The sequence below is a fragment of the Pungitius pungitius genome, chromosome 1 (assembly GCF_949316345.1).
Source record: "Pungitius pungitius chromosome 1, fPunPun2.1, whole genome shotgun sequence".
NCBI classification, from domain to species: domain Eukaryota; kingdom Metazoa; phylum Chordata; class Actinopteri; order Perciformes; family Gasterosteidae; genus Pungitius; species Pungitius pungitius.
In genome coordinates this window covers 5,140,259-5,159,428 of record NC_084900.1, presented here as the reverse complement: position 1 = coordinate 5,159,428, position 19,170 = coordinate 5,140,259, and the positions used below count along the sequence as shown (strand labels likewise).

The 19,170-nt window shown below is 46.9% G+C and overlaps 3 protein-coding genes across 3 annotated transcripts; 2 read left to right on the top strand and 1 right to left on the bottom strand.

The window, feature by feature from the left end:
- The first annotated feature begins 516 nt into the window (after nt 1–516).
- acadvl (acyl-CoA dehydrogenase very long chain) lies at nt 517–8,426 on the top strand. Its single transcript, XM_037478901.2, has 21 exons — nt 517–635; nt 898–977; nt 1,109–1,178; nt 2,200–2,268; nt 2,428–2,500; nt 2,576–2,640; nt 2,748–2,882; nt 2,980–3,124; nt 3,339–3,468; nt 3,580–3,705; nt 4,070–4,268; nt 4,663–4,767; nt 4,916–5,002; nt 5,108–5,170; nt 5,987–6,088; nt 6,359–6,456; nt 6,557–6,629; nt 6,738–6,810; nt 6,928–7,000; nt 7,179–7,254; nt 7,415–8,426. The coding sequence occupies exons 2-21, from the start codon at nt 904–906 to the stop codon at nt 7,550–7,552; spliced, it is 1,974 nt and encodes a 657-aa protein (XP_037334798.1). The 5' UTR covers nt 517–635; nt 898–903; the 3' UTR covers nt 7,553–8,426.
- A 148-nt stretch (nt 8,427–8,574) lies between these two features.
- Nucleotides 8,575–11,163, bottom strand: zgc:194312 (uncharacterized protein LOC794943 homolog). Its single transcript, XM_037478902.2, has 2 exons — nt 10,072–11,163; nt 8,575–9,512 (listed from the first exon to the last, which is right to left on the bottom strand). Exons 1-2 carry the CDS (start codon nt 11,007–11,009, stop codon nt 9,422–9,424), a joined length of 1,029 nt encoding a protein of 342 aa, XP_037334799.1. The 5' UTR covers nt 11,010–11,163; the 3' UTR covers nt 8,575–9,421.
- Nucleotides 11,164–12,052: 889 nt separating this feature from the next.
- On the top strand, nt 12,053–17,318 carry LOC119222338 (cornifelin homolog B-like). Its single transcript, XM_037478903.2, has 4 exons — nt 12,053–12,185; nt 13,701–13,811; nt 14,725–14,870; nt 15,898–17,318. Exons 2-4 carry the CDS (start codon nt 13,703–13,705, stop codon nt 16,039–16,041), a joined length of 399 nt encoding a protein of 132 aa, XP_037334800.1. The 5' UTR covers nt 12,053–12,185; nt 13,701–13,702; the 3' UTR covers nt 16,042–17,318.
- The last annotated feature ends 1,852 nt before the right edge of the window (nt 17,319–19,170 follow it).

Genomic DNA, 19,170 nt, shown 5'->3' with positions numbered 1-19,170 from the left:
TGGAGTTAAAAAATTTTAGTCTCCTTGCATTATGTACACAAAATATTACTTGATACCACAAAGTCAATAAAAAGTCTACTCTTACATTTTAGAAGTTAATCTAGATATTTTTACACCTCTACAGTCAACAACTATTCGTTTTTTATGTTAAAATTTCATATTGAAAACATGATTGTTTAATGAGACACGAATCGCTTGCTTTTCCTTAAGACCAAAAAGTATGATTTACTGTAGCTGGGGGATACGTTTCCCTTTAAGTTATCTTTGTTAAGGACACAACACCATAACATATGAATTAGTTCATTTAGATCCACCACAACTGACCTAAGTACCGTTCACATGTCATTGTACCAATAACTGACTGATCGTGTTCCTTATTTTAACATAATATACTGCTTTATTACGGAGCACTCTGTTATGTTAAGCTTTGTCTCTCTCTCTCTCAGTCAAACCCGTTACACGGACACAAAAGGTCGCACGCAGAATGAGCACGTCAGCAGGTATTACGTATAAACGACATATCCCAGGATGCATCGCGGGTAGACAATATCCGTAAAACCGTGATGTCTGGTCATTGAGAAGACCTGACGGCTACTGGACGGACTCTTAGAACTTGTCTTCATACAATATTATTGGTGGGTGATATTCATGTAATAGTCATTCGGTAGGAGGGCTACAATTAGTACAACGAGTTCATGTTTCTAGTCTAAACTTGTTAAGTTAACGTTACATATCAAGCCAGCGTCATGACGTAAGCGCTAGCTTAGCGTAAAACTACCCTGCGCAGCTACTCCGCTTTGGCGTCTGTCTACGTTTTAAGTTACTCCTCTTGTTTATTTTTCATTTAGTTTATGTAGAAATTTGTTTTTCTTCTTCTTCTGTGTGCTCAACCAAAAGAGAACCATGCTGCTTCGTAAATTGAGTCAGTCCTCCGCACTGTGCGGCTCCATTCTCCGGATCCCTCCCGGGCTGTCTCGGTAGGGTGAAGTGTTGAACACGTCGTCTCTGGACTTTCATTGTTTTGCTTGAATGAGGATAACAACTTATGTGAAATCCTCTTTTTTTGTGTGTGTGTGTGTGTGTGTGTGTGTGTGCGTTCGTTCCGCAGAGGTCAGCGTCATGCCGGGGCCGTCGTTGCTGTACAAAACCCCCGTCTCTACGCGAGCCAAGCCGCGGAGGTAACGTAACAGCGGAGGCCTAACGGAGCCTTCCACGGCATATTCACGTTTACATCCACTTTTTAGTGTATATATATATTTGTTATGTATTAGATTGCGTGCACTGCCCTTATTTTGGGGCAGTGGCGGCGAGGGGGGTGGCAGACATAACGTTGGCATGCCCTCCCTGCTGGAAGTGGGGGAGAGTTCACTGGTCACGTGACTCCCGTCATAAAGGTGACACTGTGGATTTGGGGGACACCGCCGTGGTCCAGGCAGGGCTCACTTCAAATACCTAGGCCAAATGGTGTTGTCTTACTTTTTAGTGGTGCTTTGACGATTCTGGAAGAGTTTGATCTCCAGTAGTTACAGTGAGAGTTTTTTTTTTTAGTTGTCAGGTTGTTTCTCACAACATTTCAGCTCATTACACAGACATCCCCACAGTTTGTTTTTGTGGCTTTCCTTCAAACGGACCCTTCATCGGAGCCGTGTTGAGATCAACAAATCGCACCACAGTCACTGGAGCCGGAACACCTGCACACCCTGGTGACACCTGTTATCTACTGCGTCACAGTGCTGAATGTATTGATGAAAGGTTTACTTCTACAGCGCTACAACGGTGTGGATACAGACAAAAAACATCTTTGGGGCACAATATAGGGATGTTTTTTATTTACGTAGTCAATAGGGCTACAAATCCAGTGATAAATTACATACAATACGACAGTCATTGTTTTCCATTTTAATAATCGCGTGCCAAGCGATCTGTCCACCTGCTGCTTGGGGACTCGGCTGGCTTCTGCCCTTGGGATCACCTCTCACCCACTTGGTGCTTGAGATCAGAGCTTCGCCGGCTGGAAGTGGAAAATAAAAGTCAACACTCCCCAGCCACGTCGTCAATTTAAGCAACATTTATTTTTGCACAATGTTATTGATGTATTTCATTTCAGATGCAGTTAAAACAACTTGTTATTTTTTTTTACTGAATCAATGAACTTTTTGCGAGCTCCCTTGTCTTAATAAATCTGTTATTTTTCTCCAGGCGGTGCTGGAGAAGACGGCCGCAGTCGGCAGTGACGCTGCTGCTAAAGTGGACAAGACGGTTTCTACTGTACGTTAATTGTCAGTTACTGTCAGAACTCTTGTAACACTAGGATGTTTTTTTGTTGTTTTTTTAATATACATTAAATATGATGTCTGGATAAAAATCCTGTTTCAAAATGGATTCTAAAAATGTCCAATATGTTAATGATGGCTTAACTTTCCGCAGGAATCCAAATCATACGCCGTCAACATTTTCAAGGGGCAGGTCGCGACTGCCCAGGTTTTCCCCTTCCCCTCAGGTAAATTCAAGATGAATATCACACATTTCCCATTAACCATTTCTGTGAAGTAATAATAACCGTTGTCTGCCGCAGCCCTGAATGAAGAGCAGGAGCAGTTCCTCAGAGAGCTTGTGGGGCCCGTCGACAAATTCTTTTTGGTAATTTCAAATGACGTCCTCTTTCATGTCTCGGATACATTTGTATATGCGTACCTTTTTTGTTTTTTTGGGGTAAAAAAGGTGTGCTTCCCCCCTCCTGCGAACAGGAAGTGAACGATGCCGCCAAGAACGACTCCTTGGAGAAGGTCGAGGACGACACCATGCAGGGCCTGAAGGAGATGGGCGCCTTTGGCCTGCAGGTGCCCTCTGACCTCGGCGGCCTCGGCCTCTCAAACACACAGGTGGGTCCGCTATATTACTTCCGTGTGCATTTCGCCCCCCCCCCCTTTTTTTTAAACTGCGATGAGTAAGTCTGACGCGATGCGCTCGATGTCACAGTACGCCCGGCTGGTCGAGATCGTCGGCACCTACGACCTCGGCGTCGGCATCACGCTGGGAGCCCACCAGTCCATCGGCTTCAAGGGCATTCTGCTCTTTGGGAATCCGGCCCAGAAGGCGAAGTACCTCCCCAAGCTCGCCACGGGTAAGAATTTAACGTCGCCTGTAACTTTTTTTTTTTTTTTTTTGATTTACTCATCTTTGGTCATTTACTGCAGCTTACATGCAAGTTGTCTTTTTTTTGTTGTTGTTTTTTTTCACTATCTGCAAATCCCGGAAAAAGACTCAAAACTTACCATATGCCATGAAACAAGCGGTTTATACGACCGCGTTGATGACATCTGCGTTTCTCCCTCCAGCCGAGACTATCGCAGCCTTCTGCCTCACCGAACCAGCCAGCGGCTCCGACGCCGCCTCCATCAAGACCACAGCTGTTCAGTCGCCGTGCGGCAAGTTCTTCACTCTCAACGGGAGCAAGATCTGGATCAGGTGAGGACCAGGCGTACATGACCACAGTTCATCACAAGGAGGCGCTATTGTTCAATTTGTCTCATAACTCCGTAATGGCTGAAAGTCTTTTTCTTTCTTCTCCTTCGTCAGCAACGGAGGTCTGGCTGAGATCTTCACGGTGTTCGCCAAGACACCCATGAAGGACCCCAAGACGGGGGAGATGAAGGACAAGATCTCTGCCTTCGTGGTGGAGAGGAGCTTCGGAGGAGTGACGAGGTGAGCACATCGTTCATTTAGATCAGTGATTCTCAACTGGTGGGTCGCGCCGGGTCCGTGTCCGTTTTCAGCAGCGTGTGCCAGGTTGGGTCAAACCATTCTGATATGGGGGAGACATTGGGTTTTTAGGACAATTAAACATCCTGAATATAAAATTCAGCTTGTGAACTTGATTTTGAATAAATTTGAGTAGTGGAGAATGTTCCTCGATTTGGGTCGCGGCTTGTCATTACGGGGGGATGGTGGGTCCCGGAGCCAGACCGGTTGAGAACCACTGATTTAGATGATTCTTTGTTTGTCGCCGTGGCACAACCTTTGTGGAGCTTTTTAGGACTTAGGATGATATATTCTTAATTTATCACAGTGGCCCCCCAGAGAAGAAAATGGGCATCAAGGCGTCGAACACGGCCGAGGTCTACTTTGACAACGTCCGCGTGCCGGCTGACTGCCTGCTGGGCGAGCTGGGCGAAGGCTTCAAGGTGGCCATGAACATCCTGAACAACGGGCGCTTTGGCATGGCCGCCGCCCTCTCCGGCACCATGAAGGGAGTCATCAGCAAAGCTGTGAGTACGTGCAGAGGTGGACTGGAGGTGATGTTGTCACATCGAGCTCACCCTCCTTTTCAACTGTGCACTTGTGGGGCTTTTTTTTTTTTAAGCTCAGTAATGCCGCTTCACAGCAACTTCCTGCCGAGGTTACAGAAGCTGAAGATGCAAACGTGCTCTGGCCCACGGTTTGGTTTCTCAAACGTTCACATAGTTCCCGGCCGACTGAAGCGAAATTTGTCGTTCTAAAACTACTAAAACTATTGATGAACTCCAGTTAGACCCGCATCAATGTTGATTTCCTTTTGTTACTTTTTGTCACAATGTATTCAAAAGAACCCACGAGACAAATCGATAGGAGCGTCGATGCATTTCGGTGTGAAGGTGATCGCCGCTTCTCCCTCTCCACCAGGTGGACCACGCCGCCAACAGAACCCAGTTTGGCAACAAGATCCACAACTACGGCGTCATCCAGGAGAAGGTGGCCCGCATGGCCATGCTGCAGTACGTCACAGAGGTCGGTTCCATTTGAATACCAAGACGCACCAGTTTTTGTGTTTTTGTTTCGTAGCGAGTGTCGTTTTCTTGTTTCTGCGCGTCCCGCCTGTCGATGGTTTCAAAGCTCGCGTTGTTGGACGCGCGCCGCTTGTGTCCCTTTTTTGCAGTCGATGGCGTACATGATCAGCGGCAACATGGACAGCGGCGCCAAGGAATTCCAGATCGAGGCGGCCATCAGCAAGATCTTTGCCTCTGTAAGATATCGAGTGGCTTTTTCCTCACGCGGCACCTCTTCACTGCATTGGTCGTGTCTTGTTCTTCATTTCTGAATTAAAGATACATTTGTGTTGTTTTTGCAGGAGGCTGCGTGGACCGTGACTGACGAGTGCGTTCAGATTATGGGCGGCATGGGTTACATGAAGGTGAGCTCCTGTGTGTGTGTGTGTGTGTGTGCGTGTGTGTGTGTGCTGATGGTTCCTAAAAAGCTGCTTCTGCGGCTCACCCTGTTACACCAAACGGTCCCTCTCCTGGCTTAGGAGTCCCATTTTTCACACCAGCAACCTTTTCATCTCACCACTAATCAAGTTCCCAAACCTTTTTTTTTTTTTTTTTTAAGACGTCAGGAAAAACAATTCCAGTTTAAAACGATTTGTTGCAATTTCCTGCGGCCCTTTCTGTTCCTGTTGTGGTTTCATCGAGAGGGTAAAGTTTCATCTGCCTCTGCTTGCTGCTATCGCGTTTCCACATTAGCCCCCCCCCCCCCCCCCCCCCGCCCCCCTCAGCGATGACACAGCCAGCACTAAAAGGGCGATACGCTTCAAACAACCAGCACACATACCAGATTAATCTTTTCCTCCAGTTAAAAAAAAAAAAAAAAAAAAACCCAAGAATAGCCGGACGGGGCAGGAGGTCACCAGACTCTCACAGCAGTGGGGGGAAAAATGTCCCCAGTAATGGAAAAGATGCTTTCATCCAGGCCAATGCCATGGAAATGGTGTGGCATTTGTGTACTTTTCTTTATATTTATAGCTGGTCTCTGTTCCTGTTAAGTGAGTTAAGATAAATCACACATCTTATGCCTCATGTTGGTTCCTCGGTATGTAAATAGATGCGTGTTATTGTCACATGCAATAATTTGACTGTATCTTTCTTTTTTGGGGGGGGGGGGGGTTGAACTGAAAAAGAACGACCCAATGCTTTTTGACTGGTCACCGCCTTTCTCAATCCCATTTCCTCAGGACACCGGCTTGGAGAGAGTGATGAGGGATCTGAGGATTTTCCGAATCTTCGAGGGCACCAACGACATCCTGAGGCTCTTCGTGGCGCTCAATGGCTTCCAGGTGACCTCCGGCGTTCATTTCCGACCCCTGTGATGCGATACCACGGAGTGGATGGTGCAGAAAGTCATTCCTGCTCGCGGCGTCTTGCGGCTTTTACCAACGGTCGATTGTGAAGCAACTTCCTTTTTCGAAAGAAAAAAAAAAAAAAAAAAGTCTTTGCACCACGTACTCTTTGATTTGTCAATCCAGACTAGAGTGTCCAAGATGGGAACGGTTTTCATGTTAGGGCTAAACTCCAAAGATAGATAATGATAAATCCCCTCCTCCTAGAACGCTGGTAACCAGTTGAAGAGCTTACAGAAGGCCCTGAAGAACCCCATCGGCAACGCCGGGATGCTCGCCGGAGAAATCACCAAGAGAGTCAAAAGGTTTGTGTCTGGGGGACAGGAAACAAACGCGTGTCCTTTATTTTTTTCTTCTTTGTTTTTCCGTCTTCATGTTAACTGTCCTCTGATGCTGCGTTTGCAGAAAGGCCGGTCTGAGCACAGGTCTCACTCTGCAGGGAGCGGTCCACCCCGAGCTGGCTCACAGCGGAGAACTGGTGTGTGTGTGACTGTAGACATTTCTGTACGACGTCCATATTCAGCGGATGATATGACGGGGAACTTTACTGCTTTGTTGCTTTTTTTTCTTCTTTTTTTTCTCCCAGACCACTAAGGCCATCGAACAGTTCGGAGGGGTCACCGAGGAGCTGCTGCTCAAACACGGGAAGAAGATCATTGGTGAGTGGGTTTGGGAAGAAAAAGTAAAGCAGCGCCACTGTGGGTGGTTTAAGTAGAGCGAAAAAAAACCTCCCCAACATCTTTAATATCGTTCTTTAACCTGTCATTCCGTTGCAGATGAACAATTTGTCCTGAGCAGAGTTGCAGACTGTGCCATCGACCTTTACGCCATGGTGGTGGTTCTGTCCAGGTGAGCGGAAACAAAAAGACGTTTATGTAGATTTATATCTTTCACAGGCACACGCCTCGTCTTTCTCTGTCCCTGTTGCGCTCTCTCGCCTCAGACTCCCACACGCCTTCTCGCTGCTCTACTTCTTTTCGCTCTTTAAGCTGACGCCGTGTTGTTTCTGTTGTCCTCTCCGTCGCAGGGCTTCGCGCGCTCTGAGTCAGGGCAGCGCCACGGCTCAGCATGAGAAGATGCTGTGTGACACGTGGTGTGTGGAGGTAAGGTCCTCCACAGAATATATGTGGCACAAAGGATGTGAGCCATGGTTCTATAGCTCAATGTTATTTATTTTTTTTACCACGTATTAAGATAATGTCGCGGTGCTTTGATAATAGTAGTTTTCCACACACTGATTTAACGTCCCCTTTCGTCCCTCAGGCCCACGACAGGATCCTGAGAGACATCAAGTCGCTGCGCTCCAGTCAGTCGGGTCAGCTCTTCAAGAACATGCGCGCCATCTCTGCCGCCGTGGTGGAGAACGGTGGCGTGGTGGCTCCTCCCGCTCTGGGTTTCTAGACGCACCCTGTGTACCTCTGTCTCTGTCTCCGTCTCCTCACCCTCCTGCAGGGTCCTGCACACTTGAGTTCTCTCGGACGCCATGAATCAAAGTCGTCATAATCGCTCCGTCGGCTCCACTCGGGGAATTTTGACGTCTTTTGTTAACCGGTTTCTGTCATTTCATCTGTTTCATCTGTTTAATGGCAACTTGTGAATGAATCGATGCGACGGAAAGAAACGGGCTGATGACTGAATGCATCCAGTTTGTCGGCTCAGCTTCCAACCGCAGCGTCTACTTTGAATCTTGGCCTTCAAGACCGGTTTAATGCGTTGACTGGTTATGGTGTTATTTCGGTCCCTTTTTTTTTTTTTTTTTAGTAGAAAACTAAAAACGTGAATGCAGCTTAGAGATCAAGAGGCCAGTTGACAGAGGATCTAATAATAGGTTTTTTTAGCTCTTCACACGCAGTTATTTAAGATGACAGAGCGATTAACACCCGTATCTGGATTGTGTTCAAATGTGTATATAATGTCGTGTTTGTGTACTTGAATGCCTTTCTGCAGGTCGATCGCTCGGCACAGAAACGTTAAATGTCGCAAGCAAAACTTTTGCCTTGGAAGCCGGTTTGCGGGACGTCTGTTCAACGAAAGAATGTGTCGTACAATAAACGCGCCCGCTGGTGCGTTCTGCTGCGTCATTAAAAGCAACTTAAATTAAGATCTGCACGTTCTCGCCTCGCACGGTGGCTCTTAATTTAGAAATCTTTTGTCTGAACATGTGATCAAATGCCGCTCGTGTCGTCTGGTGCCATTGTATGCGTAGATCTATTTTGAGCCTTCTTGGTTTGCAACACGCCTACCGGTCGGGACTAATAAACAAAGTGCCCATTGATCTGTCTCCTGTACTGTCTTCTATCCGGGTGTCAGACGTCTGTTGTAGTCTTTTTTTTCTGTAACTTGTGAACACGTTTGAGACGCTCTCAGCAAACAGCACCACTGCTTTCACTTCTCTCTTCCGGGCCAGTAACCCCCCCCCCCCCCCCCTGAGCCTGGCCGGGTTCGAGCACTTTCCCATCAGAGCGCTTCTGTGCTGCTGAAATGAAAACAGGAAGTTTGTGCCGGTGCCTCTCGAGCCCTTGCGGTTGACACATAAAGATGTTGGGCTTTTCCCCCCCCCTTTTAAGACGAGCTTAGTTTTGGTTCAACGCTGAGAAATGGAGCTGGACCATTAATACATTACTGCATTATTTAGCATCACATCGTTATTTAGAGCAGCAGATGTTCAATACCGGAGGAGAGAAAGTTGTCATTGTATATTTGTCTCTACTAGCTCCAAATAATTGGACAAACATTAAGGATTTGTTCCTTTCTTGTTCTTTTTAATAATTTGGTCCCATGCATTTAAAGTGCCTTTTTTTTAATGGTGAACAAAACAAATGTACTCGATGACCAATATGTCCTCATTCGAGACATAGATCCAGTTTTTTGAGGGTACCCTTTGGATTCCGCGCTTTACTGATCCTCCGAACGTCCCCACGCACAGACATCCGAGTGTGGCATCGATTCTCCGTTTGGACAAAGACGCTGCGGGGAAAAAAATCACGTGGCCCCCGTGCTCCCGACTTCACTTGAATCCGCCGGGCTGAGAACACGTGGGAGCGATACTAGACCCTCCGTCCCAGTCATTTTCCATCCAGTAAACGACGGAGAGACCTTTTTTTGCATCCGCCGCCACTGACCACAGGGACCGAGGCGTCTCGCTTGGAGGTGCGAGCACGAGCGCGACGGCAGGTTCCCGGGGGTTCGGGAGCGAACCTTTTTTTAGGGTGGCTTCAACTCATCCAGATGTTCCCCACCCATCCGTAGCGCGGGGGGCCTGAGTCCAAGTCACGTGAGGAGTTCCTGACCCGAGGTTTCCTCCTCTGGGACTAGCGAGGCCTGCTGGTAGATGGTCGTCTGTACCGTGAGTGTCCGCTCCCTGTGGGGGGGGGGGGGGGGGGGTGGGGGGGGGGCGGGATTTAAAGGTAAAAAAAATGAGTTTAACTGAATCAGCACAACGGAAGTGGTCTTGTGTTCTTCCTTTTTGTGGCTTTGCGGTGAAGTGCATGAGATGCCTCTTGTAATTCATGATAATCAGTCATCTGAACCATATGCAAATCACTCAACGTAACACAATCTCGAAGATGTGTTTTCATGATTTGGTGTTGACTAGTGATTGCTACCTGCAGGCAGTGAATGAGCATTGTGTTGCGTTTCCTGTCATCTGTGGTCTGAGTTTAGTAAATAAACACTGTATTTACTGTTTGGTAACACGTCTGTCCCATTAAATGTGTGGCAGCCTGAGCACATATCCCCCCCACCCCTAAATATAAATATAATATATATATTTAGAAATAAATATCATTTTTGGATTTTTGTGTGGAATTTCCCACACAGTTGCGTCATTTACTATCACTTCACGTTAACTTGGAATTTTTTTTCCTCCCTTTGACACCACTTTCTGACACGTTGCAGCTGCACGTGGCTTCGGTACGTACCTCGGCATGTGTCGTGCGCGTGGCCAGCTGGCGCGCACCGTCCAGCCGAGGACGCTCTTCAAGGACCTGGAGCAGCGGGGGAACCGGCGACTCAGCTGCTCCAGCAGCTCCTCTTTACGCAACCCGTACACGACCGGCGCGACGCACTGCGCCAAGCTGAAGAACGCAAAGACGACCACGGCGGACAGCTCTTTGGTCTCCGCCTCGATGAGCCCTCGTTTGATCAGCACCGTCAGCACGAAGTTCACGAAGTTGGGCAGGAGGTAAACCGCCAGCTGGCTGCCGTGCAGCGCGATCGTCCGGCACCCGGCCCGGTTGCGCCGGTTCACCACCCCCAAGCGGCGCCCCTCCATCAGTATCCTCACGTAGCTGTACAGGATGAGCAGCGTGCACGCGCCGATGAACACCACCTTCTGCAGCTGGCCCTTCAGCAGCTGCTCCCGGCCGCACACCCCGTCGTAGCCGCTCTCCGCGGCCGCGGGCTCCGGCTGCAGGAGCAGACCGAGCGGGATCCCGAGAGCCACGAGCCAGGTGAGCGCGCCCAGCAGCCAGGGCCAGCTGCACCTGCGGGTGGCCGCGGAGGTGTAGCGCATCGGGTGGCACACCGCGCAGTAGCGGTCCAGGGCCATCGCCGTGAGCGTCAGCAGGATGTTGCATGCGCTGCTGATCAACACGATGACCATGGCGAGGCACGCGGGGCGCGCCGGTCGCGCGCCCCGGTGAAGCTGGTAGTAGAAGACGCTGCTCGTGCCCAGGTGGACCAGCGAGGACACCAGCAGGTGGAAAACCAGCACGAAGCGGGCGTGACTCCGGAGCTGCTCCACGCGCACTATGGTCCAGTTGATGACGACGTTGAAGAGGAGCAGCACCGAGAAGGACACGGTGGACACGTAGAAGCGCACGCACGTGTAGTCGCTCGTGGCGTTGTTCGCAGACATTATTCCCCAAACTTGTGCTGGGCGCCTTTCCGCGGGACGATGGAGACGGTACGAGTCTGTCCTCCCTGTCTTCCCTCAGTGCTGTCTCACCGACTGACTCGACGCGATCAATCGCACGCTCACACTCTCTCTCTCTCTCTCTCTCTCTCTCTCTCTCTCTCTCTCTCTCTCTTACGCACCCACAAACGAACGCGTGCACTCACACAGACCCACAAACTGTATTTCCCCTCCTTTCTCCTTTGGCCGACAGGGCGTGCGCAGTTAATGCTCCACCAAATGGAGTTTCATGGCTAATCTCACAGACAGTTAGACTCACAGACAAATGGACAATTTTAAGTGTCCATTTACTTATTTTAAAGTGGTCCCGTGACTCGCGTTCGCGCTCCCTTCGCGTGCAGACAGCTGTGTTTCGTTACATGATGGCGCCCCCTTGGGGCCATGGCTGCCTGTTGCATGTAGAGAACACGCTCTACATGCAGGTGTGTGTGTGTGTGTGTTCACATCTACATCTCCAGTCCCCGTGAGGGATGTTTCCTCGGTTTCCATCCACGTGATGCCAACAGGCTGCTGCCGTGTTCCCTCTGCTCCATACTTGTTTATGTCATTCATCATTTTTTTTTGTTTTTTTTGCAAAGGACATGCAAAAACAACAACAGCAAGGACATCCCATAGTGCGAGGAGGGATTTACAGTGGCAGATGCTGTCCCAACACGGAGCACCCTGAGGTGTGGTTAGATTCAGCAAAACCAAAGACGGATGTTTATTATTTGTATTATGGGTTATTATGATTACAGCCTAATGCCACGATGACCCACGGCCCCTCCCATATCCTGTTCTGTGATCCAGTGGGACTTCCAAGATTTCCATCTTGCACTGTGTATTTTTCACTGAGTTTGATTTTTTTTTTTTGCCCGAGTCTCATACAAATGGTCAGTTTGCATGTGCCCGGGCGCCTTCAGATGGAGCCGAACCCACTTTGCGCAATATATCAGTCGTGCGCGCACGCCCGTGGGTGCGCGCGCGTGTGGGTGGGTGGGTAGGTAGGGCGAGAGAGAGAAGTGGGAGAGAGAGGAGGGGGGAGGCTTTCCGAGAAACAGAAACCATTTGAGTTGCAGCAGGAGCCCACCGACACACTTCCAACTGAGACACACCCCGCGAAGAAAAGGATTAAAAAAGGTCAGAGAAAGTATTTTATTTTGTATTCCTACAACATACACGCGCGTATATATAATAGTGTAATAACACGCGGGGTGTCGCATCTGCGTCCGAGATTTGGTTTATTTTACAGTAATTGACTATTTTACGGTAACGTTAATTCACTTATAGCCACTCACCTAATTGCGGTTTTATTAACATTGAGAGAGAACAACACGCTCTGGGTGTGTCATGTCTGGCTGCCTCGTTTAACCACATTAACCATTGCTTTCCGACCCTTTGGCCGAAGTAGGAAGCCACCGATTTGAGCCCCAACCAGAGAGGTTTTGATTTTCTAATGTGATGTTATCCGCCATTTCACTGCTATATATTTTCGCCACATATACACGTGTTAGACAACTTTAGATTAAATTGAATACAGCTAATTTAACCAAATCTACATTAACAATTTATAAACTGTTCTATAGAAGAAAAAATATATATAATAAATAAGACTGAACATGACGCAAAGGAGTACAAGAGTAGAAAGGATTTTAAATGTTAAACTGAAATTTAATTGACCCTAATTAATGATCACATGTCATCAGCCAATGTTAGCTTGTGTTTCTTAGCTTAAGCTAATTGGTTCCGATGTTAGCGAGCTAGCTTAAATCTCCGTGAGGCTCTGCCCACCACGACTACGCGACTGAATGACAGAAAATGCGACTTTGTTTGTTGCTTAAACCCGTTATTATTCAGAAAACAAATTATATTTACCGTTTAAATGTTGTGTTTCTGACTTGAAGCTGGTGGCGCACTTGCGCGGTAACGTGAGCTAATGTTAGCTCGATGCTAGAGGGAACCAACGTTAAATCACTAAGAATTCAAGCGTCCGCGCCCTGCAGTTTACATTTTTTGTTGGTTTACTCAAAATATTTAAGTTAGAAGGGCAATGTGGATAACATTTTGATTTAATTCACAACACTATCTACATATGACAACAATTGTTAAACATTCTAAAATGAAGAAGAAAATTTATAAAAAGTATGTCTTGAATGCAAACTATCAAGTATTTTGAGTGACATCAGCACCTTGAGGCGGGAATACTATGATTTTCTGTCGACTTACCAGTCTTTTTAAAAAATGGTTCTGTTGGGGTTGACAAGCTGTAAACATACTATTGTCAGACAGAGAAGTGAAAAGAGGATTTTTGGTTACTTAACCACGAAAAAGTTCAGTTTGGTAATAGGGTAGTGGGTGTGGTTGTGCTGAAACCTTTCCCAGCATGCACCACGTGAAATAGCGTGACAGTCCTCCGAATGGAAAGCCCGGTCTACACCAGCACCTTCACCAACTCTCGGTTCAACAGGCACCCTGGATACAGCTTGGTGTGTGTGTGTGTGTGTGTGTGTGTGTGTGAATAACACTAACTTAACAGTTGGGTATTTGTCGTAGCTGACATGAACCCTTCGACACACCCTTTGTCCGGTCTGAGTGTGAACATTGGTAGAACAACAATCCGCAGTGTGTCATTGCGAAGTGCTTCCTATCTTCCAGAGATGGCCGTCCAGCAGCAGCCGACCCAGGTGGTGACGGTGATGACCACTGGCCAAAGCCCTGGCACGTGGAGCACTGGCCTCTGTGACTGCTGCAGTGACATGGGCACCTGTAAGTCAACCCGGCAATGGTGACAATTTCTATCTAATCTATCACAACCATGTTGTGGTCAACCTACTGTGTGCACTGCAATTGTTAAATAAAAAGATATTGCTAGAAGATCGTGAAAAGGGATGACCTTGTCACATGAAACTTTAATTGATGATCAGGTCGAAAGAACTTCCCCCAAGCAAGAAGAATGTCTGACGTGGACAAAATATATTCTTGACAGACTCAGAAGAGGGAGATCAGCAGAGGCGGAGATGTCCCGGCTGAAGTCCCTTGTAAACTTCACACTTGTCACTAACACCAACGGCAGTCTCTGTCAACATCTACTAGTGTAGGCACTAAATGAGAAAAGATTGGTGTTGGTAAAAAAAAAAAAGTACACATGTAAGATAAGATAGTAGTTAAAGTTAAAGCCAGTGGAGTATGGAGAAAAGGTGCAGATACAACATCATCTGTAAGCATCCGGTATCTTATGAGCGGGTTTAATAACTATTAATAATAAACATTGCAATGGTTTACTTATCCTTTTAGTTGTTTTAGAGTCAATGTCAATAAAAGCACAAAAAGCAACTTATGGTTCAGTTCGCTGGACTGATTTAATATATATATATATATATATATATATATATATATATAAATGTAGAAATCATTTTTCAGACCTACCAAAATACATCAAGAGCCACAGATGCTGTATAGTCATCACGGGATGAGTAGTACTGTCCTTTTCCAGTAAGTGGAAAAGTGGGGAAGTTCCCCCTTTACTTTCCTTTTCTGGTAGATTGTGAAATGTCAAACTGTTCCTTTCTCTTTTACACAGTTCATTAGGTTGCGTTCTCTCAGTAGATCTGTGCTCTAAGAGGACACTCAGAACAAGAGTGTGGTGCATCCGATGGTTTTTCCTCTCTCTGCCCTGCAGGTTGCTGCGGTTACTGGTGCTTCCCTTGCATGCAGTGCCAGACGGCCGGGGACTTTGGCTGGTGCTGCTGCATGCCCCTGCTGGACGTCTGCTGCGTGGTGTCCTGCATACTCCGCTCCTCCATCAGAGAGCGCCACGACATTCCCGTAAGGCCGCGCGCGCAGGGGGGAGGGGGGGGGGGGGGGGGGGGCGATCAAGCAGCAGGGGGGCGGGGCTTAGCAAAGCATCAGTTGAACTAGAGCGCGACATGGAACTGAGGAGAAGGAGGAAGTTCGGGTGTTTAGTTTCAGGCCTGTGTGCAGCTGTGAGATGCAGCGCTTAGTCGGGTTTCAGTGCAGATTTGCAAATACCCACACGACAGTTTTTTTCCTGTAGAGAAATGATGAGAGGGACACAATGCAGGGTTCATGGGCATCTAAGGGGCTTGTGGTGCAGATTGCAATCAATAACTTCACATATTTAGAAATCTGATCTCTACGCATTGTTCACAATGGCCGTGTCGAGGGCGTTGCACGACGAGCAGTGAAACCCCCGTAAAGCTCAGTGGTGCATCAAATGTTACTTTTAGTCCATAGCGGTGCCATGTCGCCCTCTGGGATTTGAGTCGTTTTGGGAGCCTGCTTTGCAACCGATGGTTTCTGATGAAGTTGGAAGATGTATTTTGATATTATGCTGCATTTTATAAAGGAAGGCGTATCGATGTGTCAACTCCAAGATGCACATTGTTTCAAATGAAAGGTTAATGTAATCAGATTGTATATAGAACCAAATCTCTGTCAAAGCATTCAAGTGTTATCTAAAAAAAAAGAGTTACCCTCCAGGCTAATGACTTTATAACCGGAAAGCTTCACTCATAAATCGGTTATCTTCTTTTCTCTGCACAGGTACTAGCAGGAATGTGTTTCTCAGGGAGCAGCACAAGCAGTCTTATCAATAATCTGTGTTTGGTAGTGCGTGTCCCTGTCACAGCACAGTGGACCAGCATGGGAGGGGTCAGGATCAGTCCTCACTAAGTCATAACCTAATCGTTGATGTGGTTAAACTGTCCATGCCATCATTTACTTGTTAGTCAAAGCAAAAGCAGAACTCATCAATACTGTTGTAATAATATGTAATAATAATATCCACTATAACAATGTACATTTTGTCCCCTCCCCTCTTCCTCCCCCGCAGGGCTCCTGCTGTGACGACTGCTGCAAGTTGTTCTGGTGCTACCCGTGTGTCTGGTGCCAGATGAACCGTGAGCTGAAGATCAGGAACAACCGGGGGGGGGGGGCCCACACCTCGGTGGTCACCACGCAGGTCATCAGCGCGTAGGACGCCGCGGCGCAGGGCATGAGACACACACGACTAAACAATGGCTAAACAAAGCTGCGCAGTGGAAGGCGGCGACGTGGCTCATGCACTGACCTGCAGCTTAGTTTTAATCTTTTGAAGATTCTTTTGAAGATTCACTTTTAGAGCCGTTTTCAGTTGAATATTATCTAGATGTTGAAATAGGCTCTTGTCTGGTCTTGACAGACGAGCACAGAGGTTCAACATTCCGTGGTCCCCACCGCCGCATGAATTCACTCTAAATGAAATGTTTTTAAAGTTTTATTAAAATGGTAAAAAAAAAAAAAGTGGACGGAGCCTTGTGTTGCTTTGACTCCACACGACAGATAAAACTCACACCTTTTGAAAAAGGCCTCGTGCGAGGTCTCTGGGAATGAAACGGAGGGGTGGAAGCTTGTTTCACCAGAGGTGACGTATATGGGATCGTCCCCCATTTGGGTTTTTATGTTTCCTTTTATCTTACGGTTCAGAGATAGGCTCAAGGATGTGGGGTTGAAGGACAGAGTATCTTCAAAGCACACATAGATATGAGTAAATATCTTAATACGTTACCAGAATTTCCAGTCTGCCTTGAATGTGTGCCATTTATTCGTTTCAATGGCTAGAGGGAATTTGGCAAACAAAATAAGAGGCCGACCCAGCGCTTTCATGTGGGAGTCATCACAATTGCAGAGAAACATAATAGCAGGTCTTATTTCAACCGAAACCGTCATACAAACGGTAATACAGGACACAAGGGGAGAAAGAGGAAGTTAAATGAACAAATAGGGATGTTGTGGATAAACAGTGTCAAATAGTGAGTTCTTCAATACGAGCACCTTTGTAGTGATTCATCGTCATCATTTCTTTTTCTTTTAGTTAAGTTCAGCTTCGGGTGCCAATACTTTTGATCCAAAATGCAAAGAAGTAGGGACATATTCTACTTATTTTAGTCCACGTGTCCGATGCCTGTTACGTTTGTTTGATATGCATCCCTGATTCAGCGTTTCAGCTGGAACCGAGGGGAGGAAATAAGGTGAAAGGGGAACATTCTTCTCTCTCTCAGTGGACACTCCCACTCAAAAGAGTCTCTCTCGGGTAAACCACTTAAAAAAAAAAAAAAAAAAAAAAAAAGAAAACACTTCCTGCACAAGCCTCTCACGTAGCCCGATCATCTCTGGGTAAATGGGAGAGTGTGCGGGAGTCTCCTGTGAATCAAATAGAAATTGTGCGAGCGCTCTGTTTAATGACAGTCTCCCTATAATCTAAAATACAAAAGGTTTTAACTTGAAAAAAAGAAAGCCGGACTGTACTGCTAACAAATCTACTCCAACAGATCAGATGTTTCCTTCTACTGACCCCAAGTGGCTAAATTACACATTTAAAAAAAAAAAAAAAAACTGACAAAAAAAAATATATTAGTCCCTGGATTTAAAATTGATCCAAACAAGAAATATAATTTGTCCAGTGAGAATAAGACAGAGGAAGCCTCAAATGGTGAACTTTACAAACAGAGCTGTGCTTACACCCGTCAGACTGCAGAGGACAGCGTTGGACTATTCAGAGAGACACTGGACACCAGGTTTGACGGACACACCACGTGACGCACTAACGCAGGAACACACAGCCGCGGAATTCATTTCCACCCGGTTTGAATGACTCCATGATTTTGGGTGGTTAAAGATTCATAAAGTACTTCTCTTCATGTGAATTGTATCAAGTGTAAGTGTGGCCCCTTTCCACGTGACGGAGGCTGATTGTCACTCTACTGTTTTGACTATTTAGCATTTTGATATGCTCCACATTTGCATTAGGAACTATATGTACATTCTTAAGACATGTGGGTTCGAGGCATCGCAGGTTTTCGGAGAAACACTTCCAACCGAGACCCTCCCCACGAAGAAAAGGATAAAAAAAGGTCAGAGGAAGTCTTGACAGATGAGCTTATAATAGTGTAATAACACGTGTGGTGTCACATCTGCAAGTACTTCACTATTTTACCGTAACGTTAATTCACTTACAGTCACTCACCTAATTGTGCTGACAAAATGGGGATATTAAGATCGAGAGAGAATAAGATGCTCTGGGTGTGTCTCAAGTCTAGCTCGCTTGTTTAACCACATTAACCATTGGATTACGGATATATATATATATTTTTACCCTATTTACTAAACCGTTTTTAACCCTTTTAAAACGGCACGGTGCAGCGGCCATTGTCTCTGTCCTTGGTGCTGAATTGGGTGCCAGAGTGGGCGAGGCTGATGGTCCGTCCAGCTGTGCCACTGAAGGCTGGATTTTTTGGGGGGGGGGTGTTGTAAAAAGAGCAAAGGGTTTCAGAAAGGATTTTTAAAAAATAAGCCAAAGGCAGCTTTTATTATCTCTACATTCTCGTTCTCCTCGATCTCACTGCAGCCTTCGACACCTTCAACCACAGCATCCGTCTCTCCCGCCTCAAAGCCTCCCTCAACATCACTGGAACTGCTCTCTCTTTGGCTCAAATCATATCTTAACAAACTCTGATCCATGCCTTCATCACCAGATTTACAACGGCCAAAAAACACACCGTAATGTCTTATATTACAGAGAGAGTCAACGGTCAGAAATCTCCAGTCTGAAGGAGAGTCTTCATGATCTCAAGAAGAGGTTTATAGCTCATGAGGCGCTTCTGGTTTGTAGGGAGATCAAGTCAACCAACCTCGAGCTTGAGGAGCGCCTCTCAAACTGTAAGGAAGAGTCCGAGATTCTCATGAGAGAACACAAGAACCTGGTTATTGGCCTCCACGCTGAGCGGGCCAAGACAAAGCAGCTCCTGGAGAAGCTAAAGGAGGAGGATAAGAGGCTCCAGGAGGAGGATGTGAAGGCCCTGCAGCAACAACAATGAGGTTCTGGAGGAGGATCAGAGGCTCCTGGAGAATATTTGCCTCCAGATTAAGAAAGGAATTCTAGGACTCTTTGGGAGGGGGATGGAAGACAAAGTCACGGAGACGGCAAAGATGAGGAGGAAAATGGTGGAGAAGGAGGTAGTGGATTTTTCCACTTCAGGAGGTAGACGCCCTTTCTCTGCCTCTATGAGGTTTTTCTCCCGGTGTGAAAATGTGAAACATGCTAAATTCACGACAATTCAGTAATGTT

What these genes read in the sequence shown, in the direction of transcription:
- zgc:194312 (XM_037478902.2), bottom strand. Translation starts at nt 11,009, where the DNA reads ATGTCTGCGAACAACGCCACGAGCGACTACACGTGCGTGCGCTTCTAC. An exon ending in CGCGCACGACACATGCCGAG is followed by an intron (nt 9,513 to 10,071) that starts GTACGTACCGAA and finishes CCCCCCCCACAG; the next exon opens with GGAGCGGACACTCACGGTAC.
- acadvl (XM_037478901.2), top strand. Translation starts at nt 904, where the DNA reads ATGCTGCTTCGTAAATTGAGTCAGTCCTCCGCACTGTGCGGCTCCATT. An exon ending in TGGACAAGACGGTTTCTACT is followed by an intron (nt 2,269 to 2,427) that starts GTACGTTAATTG and finishes AACTTTCCGCAG; the next exon opens with GAATCCAAATCATACGCCGT. An exon ending in TGGCTCACAGCGGAGAACTG is followed by an intron (nt 6,630 to 6,737) that starts GTGTGTGTGTGA and finishes TTTTTCTCCCAG; the next exon opens with ACCACTAAGGCCATCGAACA.
- LOC119222338 (XM_037478903.2), top strand. Translation starts at nt 13,703, where the DNA reads ATGGCCGTCCAGCAGCAGCCGACCCAGGTGGTGACGGTGATGACCACT. An exon ending in CTGCAGTGACATGGGCACCT is followed by an intron (nt 13,812 to 14,724) that starts GTAAGTCAACCC and finishes TCTGCCCTGCAG; the next exon opens with GTTGCTGCGGTTACTGGTGC. An exon ending in GAGAGCGCCACGACATTCCC is followed by an intron (nt 14,871 to 15,897) that starts GTAAGGCCGCGC and finishes CCTCCCCCGCAG; the next exon opens with GGCTCCTGCTGTGACGACTG.